Source organism: Olea europaea, unplaced genomic scaffold, assembly GCF_002742605.1.
Source record: "Olea europaea var. sylvestris unplaced genomic scaffold, O_europaea_v1 scaffold618, whole genome shotgun sequence".
Taxonomy (NCBI): Eukaryota; Viridiplantae; Streptophyta; class Magnoliopsida; order Lamiales; family Oleaceae; genus Olea; species Olea europaea.
In genome coordinates this window covers 302224-312097 of record NW_019264534.1, presented here as the reverse complement: position 1 = coordinate 312097, position 9874 = coordinate 302224, and the positions used below count along the sequence as shown (strand labels likewise).

Here is a 9874-nt window from a genome sequence, read left to right as displayed (position 1 = left end):
GTTGGGGGGGGGGTGGGGGGGGGGGGGGGGGGGGGGGGGGGGAGGGGGAGAGAGACCAAGATGAGATATAACTTAGCTTGAGGAACACAAAAGTTTCCAGAGATTAATACCTGCATAGAGGCACATTTGTCAATGACTTCGTCAACCTGTCTTTTGCCTTCAACGCCACCCTTAAGGCACAACACTACTCAATATAAATTCAAACAAATATATATCATTATCAAATTAAGAAAGTTGAAAGTAAGCCATTTCGTTTACCTCCAAAACCCGAATCAGGCTTCTAATGACTGGATATTCTCCTCTATGGATCGTCTCCTCTGAGTTTGGTAAGTTGTCAGTGACACTATAACCAAAATCAGCAATTTTTCCCATGGAATTGGTTCTTGGAATACCTATGGGGGGGGGGGAGGGGGAGAGAGACCAAGATGAGATATAACTTAGCTTGAGGAACACAAAAGTTTCCAGAGATTAATACCTGCATAGAGGCACATTTGTCAATGACTTCGTCAACCTGTCTTTTGCCTTCAACGCCACCCTTAAGGCACAACACTACTCAATATAAATTCAAACAAATATATATCATTATCAAATTAAGAAAGTTGAAAGTAAGCCATTTCGTTTACCTCCAAAACCCGAATCAGGCTTCTAATGACTGGATATTCTCCTCTATGGATTGTCTCCTCTGAGTTTGGTAAGTTGTCAGTGACACTAGAACCAAAATCAGCAATTTTTCCCATGGAATTGGTTCTTGGAATACCTATTATTTGAGTGTTCACATACATTGCTTACAAAATTATATGACAGAAAGGAAAAAGATATACATCCATGAGGACAAGGAATCCTCTTGCACTGTAAGAAGAACCAAGTTCAAAAACAAAATCAAGAATAAATGACATTCTTCCAACCAAAAAAATCTGATGATAAAGGGAAATCTTTGAACTCCTCAGATCTATCCGCAAAAAAAGTAAAAATTTTCTTGCTCACATAAATTTCCCAGTAGTTTTCTTTTTCTTCAAAAGTTTGGCAGTTCCTTTCATCCAAATTACCCAAAAAATATCCAAAACCACAACTCTCCAAATAACATAACCCAACTTTACTTACACAAGCAAGTCAGATAGGTGCACTGTACCTTCAAAGAAAAGCATTGAAATACTTCCTCTTATGCACTATAAAAATATAGCTACATCACAATGTATATATTTTTTGCTTTCCTCCTCCACGTCACATACCAATGAGAATGAGATAAATGAGGACTAAACTTATACTGCTTTATTAGTCTTTCCAAATATATCTGTACGCTAGTTAATCCCCAGACACAATCTAAGCTGAATCTCTACAAGCTTCAAGCCATTATCGCTCGCTACAATATTTCATTGATCTATAAGCTGATTGCCTCAATAATATGCATTATTCCAAATATCACTCCTATTTTTTTATAAATAAGGACTAGTGTACTCTTTCCTTTGACCAAAAAATAAAAAAATGAAAAAAAATGAAAAAAAAAAAGGCTCATCACTTGCCTATGACCTACAATCTTTATTTCTAATTCAAATTTCAACAGTGTTCATGAGCTAATTAATAGAATTTAAATCAATAAAAGTAGGTCAACACACAACTTACTACTTTCCAATTGAATTAGTCACTGTCACTATACTGGACGGACAAAGTTGAGGAAGAAAAAGATTTAGACTGCTACATAATATCAACTAATTGAATTGATGCAGAAAAGTATCTAAAATCGGATAAAACGTTAATTTCTCTTCCACGCTAGGCCAAACACAGCTTATGCATTGATATGGTTTGATTGTATCTACTAGATCCTGGTATTTCTTACATCTTATCACATAATGAGATGAGTGAAATCAGTTCTTTAAACATTCATATTACATCCAAACCCAGCCCATAAGACTAGAAGTTTATATTATAACTCTAATTCTGTCGATGCTAGCCTTGTAAGTTGATTCTCAGTTTAAACATGTACATCATTTTGTCACCCTTAGAGGTTGGCAACAGTTTATCATTTGTTTTGGGGAGAGAAATGGCAGGTGATGAATCTATATCCATTACTTTTCGTGGTTTGTAACATCTTTCTGCGCTCCATTGCTCTCACAAATATCTTATCTAACATCTATACATTTTAGTTATACTAATCATCTCATTGATCAAGAGCTATTCTATAAATGTGACTAACTTCTCCCTCGTGAAGCTTTTGATCACAGAAATTTGAAGGAAACAAAAACTTCCACAAGTAGAATAGGCAGAGCACAGAAGTGAATTCTTGGTGAAGGTTTAATTTTGTCATGTTTGTAGAGCAGATTTTTAGCATATCAAAAGGGTACTTCAGCTGAGCAAGTGTAGCATCATAAACAAATAGAATGCACACGATGGAATACAAGGACGCACATATCTACACTCAAAATCACTTAAGAAAGAAAAAAGACTACCTGAAGCTCCTATTCGATTGATATAAATTAAAGTAGCAATCACCATCCCAGTAGTTGTTCGTCCACGACCCATTTGGCAATTAAAAACTATCTCTGTCATTATATGAGCTTGAGAAATTTTATGAACCTAGAAAGCAAAAGTTATGAAAGAGCAGTGAAACATCTCCAAATGAGTTATAGGCATATTTTCACAGATACATTTGCAAAGACATATTTCATAAAATACACTCTACAAGTGAATACATACATCCTAGGTATATGAACGTTCGATCAAAATCCATTGTCATTTTTCCGACAAAATAACCATTCAATAAGGGAGTACTATCAGATATTCTCAATATATGTCAGACTACAGGCATGCAATGCACAGCCAATTCTGGGCACAAAAACCCTATCATCAAGAGATTGGTAAAATTTAAAAATAAATGAATTTACTTAAACTTCAGCATCCCAAATATACTCGACATTATGTATTTGTAAAAAGGTTTAGATACCAATTTATCTTATTTTGAACTGAAGGAGCAGAATTGTGAGTAAATACCTTTTGTGCGCCGCACGTGTGTGCGCACATGTATGAGTGTATATATCTGTCCAAGTTTGAGTGCAAGTAAGCAAAAAAATCTTTAAATTTCTCAGGGTAAATCTTATCATAGGTACATCAAAAAATAAAGAAATGGAGCAGGGATTCTTATAAATACAGAATTGAGCACTTTGAAATATACAAGCTAACTGAAGGAAACAGTCGACACCGCATATTAATGATGAAGAATGGAACTAAAGCTGAAAGTTGGAGACTCACAAGAACATCAAAATCCTGCTCTTTAGGTGATTTTTCATCTGTTACAGGAACACGCTCGTAGTCAACAATGTACTTCCGTGTCAGTTCCTCGTACACCTAGCTTGGAGAAGAACATCCAAACAATAATAAGCAAACAGCTGAGGTTCCTCCACATCTGATTTGCAAGTATGCATACCTCTAGTGGTGTTTTAATGGAATCATGAGTAACTGGTTCCCACTGATCGACCATTTGACCATCTGGAAGTTCATCAGTTACAAGGATCTTATTTCCATATCTGTTGAATCACGTGTTAATTGAAACTGAAGTCAAGAAGGTACTGGTACCGACCACACAGAAAACAAAACATGTAATAGTGATACTTCAATATAAAAGGGCAAGTAAAGGGGTTTAAGATACCTAGCAGCTTCCATGAGGACGTCCTCTTTCAATCGATCTTCCATTTGCTCAACCCTGACCCTGTTAATACCCTACTTTTATATGAAAAATAAATATCGATGAAGACTGATTATAGCACTCTGAATCAAACTATAAATGGAATAACATAGAAACATGATTACATGATAATAAACCGTATGTTTCAACAGTATAACTTGTTCTGGAGAATGAGTCTCCCAGCCTTTCCAATGTGACAATCATGGGGAGTTGGTGAAAGGAAGTCCTAGCTAAACCAGAACCTCCAATTGACTGAAATTTCAATTTTATTGTTAGGTTAGGCAAACAAAACCAGACCAGAAGAGTAAACCCACAAAGATCCTTACTGATCCCTTTGCATATTTCCTCAATGTTAAAGAAAACAGAATTTGAAGCAAGCCAGCAAATGTCCTATTCTCCTTTTAGAAGTAAAAAAGGGGAAAAGGCAGAAAAAATAATCCTGAAAAATAGTGTATTGCTTGTAAACCAGTAACATGTACACAACACAACCTAATCCCAAAATTATATGTAGTCAGAGCCACCCACTGAGAAAAGAAAGAAAATTGTCAAAGCAGCTTATATAAACTGCTTACTTTTTGCTGAATTCAGCCATAAATTCCACGCTTGTTGCCAATCTTTCTAGATGTCCCAAGGAAGGATGGCGCCCATTGCATATTTTGGTGACTACTTGCAATTTTTATGAGGCACTCAATGTCAGTAAAGCGTCTTTCACATTACGTAATGAACCTAACCAAGTTTTATAGTACTTGATAGACTAGAAATGCAAGCCCTCCTCTTTCCAAACTTCGAACAACCATGACACAAATGAAAGAGAAAGTGCAGAACGAGGAGTAAATACTCAATAATCAAAAAATCAAAAGGTAAATAATTAATTCACACGGTTCAACCTAAGGAAGAAAAAGTAAGACATAGTAGGAGCAATCTCCATCAAACATGCGACGCTTAGTACAAAGCAGAACAAATAAATTGAAAATGATCAATACAAATGAATAAAAATCACAAAGGTAAGATTTGTGTAGCATTACATACCGTATATTCCAGATTTGAGAAAGGTTGCTCCACATCACGCAGAACAAAAGGTCGGCCGTTAATATATATCACCTGTGACATATATACAAAAATAATAGAAACATAAATGATGTAATCAATGTGATCAACAAAGGAAGAAGCCATAATCTAGTTATAAAAATGCATCTCACTCTAGGGGTGTCAATTTTGCTCATCGGCTAAGGGCACCCCGTGGCTCGGCCTGGGAAAGAACTGAGCCAGCCCAACTCGTTGCTCAGTAGAATTGAGCCAAGACTCGGGCCGAGCTCCATTTTTGGGCATCGGCACGAGCCCAAGCCCACCCATGTGGCTCATATGGGCATTTTTGGCCACTAAAGAGCTGAGCATAAAAAAATTTTAAAAAAAAAAATCTGCAAAACCTTAAAAAATTAAATAAATAAAAAATGACAGGCAACAGTATGCCATGGACCGCAAGGGACTGACTCAAGGTTTGACATGACGCGGCAATGTCATGGCACTGGATGGGAAAATGAGAGACTTGTGGCAAATTATGTCTAAACTTCAACGGTACATGGCAAATAGAGCGTCGCCAATTTTCGTGGGGAAGTGACTTACGTCCCCCACGATCGCTGTCAATACGACCAGGTTACGGCTGGGAAAGTCGGGTAGCACAAACAGTGCGCTACGGCTAGACGTAACTTCCTGCTGTAGGAGATGCAAGTTGGGAAAATAAAGTAGTGGGGGCATGGCGCTACAATAAGACCGAACTACCTGTGGTCGAGGACGCAGGTTGGGGACCAACACAAGCCCTACAACAAGGGATGCAGACAGGCAAAACTCAAGCAGAACATGCAGGCACTACGGCAGGGGATGCAGAAGTAGCACAGGCAGATTGTGCAGACATAACGCATGCAACAAACACAGACAGGCTATGTAGGCAACAAACACAGGCAAGCTATGTAGGCAGGACGCAGGCTTGGAAATGCCGACAAGGATGGAAGTCAAGTTTTTCTACTGTGAAAACCAATATCGTAAAGGGGAGAAATACCTTAGTCAACGACTGATGGTTTTGAATGCAAGTGGGTGCCAACTTGTGCCACTTGCATGAGGAAGCCAAATCCAACTTGACAACTTGCTTGGGGAAGCAAAGTCCAACTTGGCCGCTATGATGCGGACATGTCCATTTACATATGAGTTGTAGGGACTGTCCACTCGCATGGAAAGGGACATGCCAATCAACATGGAGTTGGAAACAGATAGGCACATTGCAACATGACAACTTGCAAGTATAGAGACATGCAACTTGCAAAGTAACAAATTTCAATTTGTCTACGTTATGGTCTACGGAGGTAGATGGTAACTTGTAACAAATGAGGACCCTTCAATCAAGATTAATCCTAGCAATTGATATCAACCTACATAGCAAGAGTTTGCCTATAAATAGAGGTGCTTGGTCATTTGTAATTCCATGAAATGAATGAAGGGAAAGTTGAGAGAAAATTCCCATGGATGGAATGGGAATAAAGTAAGGTTGAGTCATGTCTTTATAGAGAGAGAATACTTCAGAGTTTGTACATAATTTTCTCTTACACTTGTACAAAGTAGTTTTCCCATATTTGTTTAGGTGCTCTTTTCCTCACAAAATCCCATCTACCTTCTCTACCAAAGTTAACATATAATTTAGCCTCGTTGGTTAAATTATCGTGAAGGTTTAAGGTTGACTTAATGTTATCTCGTGGGGACGGGAGTCGTGAAGCTTTAAGGTTGCACGAAACTAGCTTAGTTCGGAGTGACGAAACTAGGCTCGTGACAAGTAGCTGCCTTAACAAGGAGCAGACTGCTGCCTGCAGGTTAAGGCAGCAACTGTAACAGGCAGCAATCTGCTGCCTTAACCTACAGGTGCCTGTTGCGGACAGCAATAGCTGCCTATGAAAAAAGAGAGAGAGTCGGCTTGGCTCTCTAAGGCCCGAGCCAAAAGCTCAGGTCGAACCTAGATTTTTTCAGCTCCAGCCAAGAAAAGCCCGAATCACTTTTACTTGAGCCCAACCCGAGCTTCAAATTTCGGCTCATTGACATCCCTACGTCACTCTCATGCTTGAAACTAAGCCTTTTATCCAATTAAAACTTTCTGTGCTTTGCAAGTATCTTTATTACTGCTTCAAATGTCAAAACTAAATTGAGGCAAATAACTCAACTATATCCGTAGTTTTTCCACATTGACTTTATTTATTTAAGAAACAAATTTTAGTAATCATAATATTAAGATACATGCATAAAGAGAACAAATAGCCCTTAAAATACAAGGAAAACAAAGTTTAAAATTTAAATCAAAAATGCATCAAATTCTTCCAACCACGAACAATTAAAACAAAGAGAGAAATTCTTAAACTATTTTGATGTGAAGCCTAGAAATAAGCTAAAATATTGCCGCCCTCTTAAATCGGTGAGCGGTTGTTCTTTTCCTTCGAAAATTTTGAAGTTCCTATTCGCCCAAACTACACAAAAATAGGCCAAACCACAATTGTCAACATGACATCACCTAACTTTCCTAGCCAAAACCACTAAATTTTTTTTAATAAATACCTCAATGCACCTTTCACGGAAACCCATGCAAACCGAGCTTCTCTTTAACAAAACACAACACAAAATCTAGCAACATCATAATGTAAGAAAACGTGATCAACATTTCAGTTGTCCTCCTACACATTACACTCAAGAAGGAGAAAAAGATACATTTGAGGACATCTCCTAGGAACTAATTCATAAGAATTAATCCTTCTACGAGAAACCAGTCGAGCAAACAACTAAATCAGTAAGTGATGCCCAAAAAATCAATATCTAGAAAAATTAGTTATTTTCCCTGTTCGTGTGATGTCTTGTTTGTACAAGATCATTGTAAAAGTTTTAGCAAATTGCTTGTAAAAGTCACCTATTCTAGGGCCGCTACTTCTGATGTAGGACAATCCTAACTACTTTTGATGTAGGACAATCCTATTGTAAATAGGATAAAAGTTAGATATTTATAAGAAGATGTCTAGTTGTAATAGGTTCATCATTTTATATCTTGTTTAGTATATGATTTCTTTCCTTTATTGATTGGAATGGATTTCTAATTTCTTTTAGATTAGAATTTTAGTTTATTTCCTTTTAGATATTAGTTTCCTTATAACAGTAAGATTAGGGAATATTCTTGCCTATATATACAAAGGATTTGTACACTTTTTCATTAATCATTTCAATTCAATACTTATATGAATACTATTCCGATTCCGCACCAACTTTTGTTGCCATTATTGTCAATACTATAGCATAATTACTTGTATGAATACCATAACCCTACCGACCAGCTGTATATTTTCCAACAGACACTGCATCTCTTTTAGCCTAAGATTTATCAGAGTGCAAAAAGGAAACAATAAACCAATTTAAAAGGAATAAGCAGTAGGTTTATTTATGAATGAAATTGTGCGACCGAGAGAAGAGAACTGAGATCATTTTACGGAAAACTACAAAATAACAGTGGATATCGGTCCAATAGCATGCTATAACATCTTGAAGCTATTTCAAAATAAGCATTCTATGCATTGCATGCTGCTGAATTTGTTGTCTAAAACCTTTTTCACTACCATTATCTCCTAACAAACTCAAAAATTGCAACTCACTCGAATAGATTCGTATTCAAGGAAAGGCATAGCTGAATGTGATTATTACCGGTTCCTCACGGAGATTAATCCAAAGTACACGAATTTGCTCCCCATTCATTTGAGCCCCAATGTGGTTGAGGACATTCTGAATGCCATCAATAGTTGGGATAGCAACACCATGTACAGGTAACAAGTTAGCCTATTGCAAGGAGAGAAGGAAAGAAAGGTAGAAAATTATGTTAAATCACTAATATATTTGAAAATTCCACACATCGTCACCTTATTATCAGGCATTTTTAATCCTGATAATTTCTAGACACAAATAAATTCTTCTTCATGAAACAACAGATGAACAACAACTAGGTCAGAACTAAAAATTAAGCATTAGAACAGTAAAGAATGTCAAGATGACTGACAAATTTGCTTTGACGAGTAAGAATCATCGGGCAATGATACTATGTACTCGCTTTCATAAGATTGATTTAAGAAATACTCACAATAACCATTTGAGCCACCAAAATTAGTGGGTTATCCTTTTAGCTAGAGAGCTTATTTCAAATAGCTTTTTCCGAATTAACCAAAGTATGCTCAAAGGATCTGAATTTGCCCGTGTAATGTTAAGGTGAGGAAAATGCGATAGGAACACCCATACTGGTAAATGCATTCAAGTTTTAGTTAATCTTGGGCGCGGTCAAGTTCTATGAAGGTACCTAGAAAACCAATGTGTAACAGTCATGGTAAGTAAGAGATGCGAATTAGTAAAAAAAAAAAAAAAAAAAAAACAGCTAGCCACTAATCCAAGAAAGAAAAGGGAACCCCAATTACATAATGACAAAAAAAATTAAACAAGTAACGGAGATATATTACTATAACAACATTCAATGATGAAAAGGTAAAGATGTTAATGGAGAAAAACCTTGCGGTAATTGGGGGCACCATCAATCTGGGGAAACAAGCGTTTGTTCTGGCAGCCAGGAAAATGGTCGCTCTTGAGAATTGTCTTCTTCCCCAGCACGGATCCATCTCTCTGTTTCATCACCAGTTCCGGCTCCTTTGGTATCGACATGCTTTATCATTAACTCCGCTTCCGCTTTCTACAAATCCATTTCTTTTTCCCCTATACTAACAACATATCTCCAATCTTGATTGATTGATTGATTTATAGAATAGGGTTTCCTTCTCTCTTCCACTATAGTTGCATAAACCGGGTGTGGTTGTGGACAAGGATTGAATCGTCGAATGTGTAGAAACAGATAAAGGGATAATTAACAGTGACAGGTTTCAAGAAGAATTTAACTGGCAACCACTTATTTGGCGTTCAGGTGGACCTACGGTCGAAATAATGTTTTTCACGAGTTTAGATCCCTTTGATATTGATTAATGTAAAAGTAAAAATAAAAATAAAAAATATAGTCGTTACGAGCTCCACACAAGATATAAAAATTCAAATTTGGTAACTTGATGTGATGGATAACTGTTATATTTTTCATTTTTTATTTTTCATTTTAATAAAAAAATTGGAAACAAACAGGGGCTTAATCTCTCA

At 36.8% G+C, this 9874-nt stretch overlaps 1 protein-coding gene across 6 annotated transcripts in view; it reads right to left on the bottom strand.

Annotated features, from left to right (window-relative positions):
* Positions 1-9623, bottom strand: part of LOC111389748 (paladin) — a 19235-nt gene extending 9612 nt beyond the window's left edge. For 2 of the 6 annotated variants that reach the window (XR_002701783.1, XR_002701784.1), the window contains exons 1-9: positions 9245-9623; positions 8396-8527; positions 4706-4777; positions 3641-3711; positions 3419-3518; positions 3244-3339; positions 2445-2571; positions 259-392; positions 111-170 (exon numbers count right to left, since the gene is read on the bottom strand). Coding sequence is in view for 3 of the 6 variants with exons in the window: in XM_023014699.1 (XP_022870467.1) it covers positions 111-170; positions 259-392; positions 2445-2571; positions 3244-3339; positions 3419-3518; positions 3641-3711; positions 4706-4777; positions 8396-8527; positions 9245-9394 (942 nt within the window). In the remaining 3 variants the exon portion in view is untranslated. Of the gene's footprint in view, positions 1-110; positions 171-258; positions 393-475; positions 536-623; positions 758-2444; positions 2572-3243; positions 3340-3418; positions 3519-3640; positions 3712-4705; positions 4778-8395; positions 8528-9244 lie in introns of all 6 variants that reach the window. The other 4 variants (XR_002701782.1, XM_023014699.1, XM_023014700.1 and 1 more) reach the window with 4 other exon arrangements.
* Between the last annotated feature and the right edge of the window lie 251 nt (positions 9624-9874).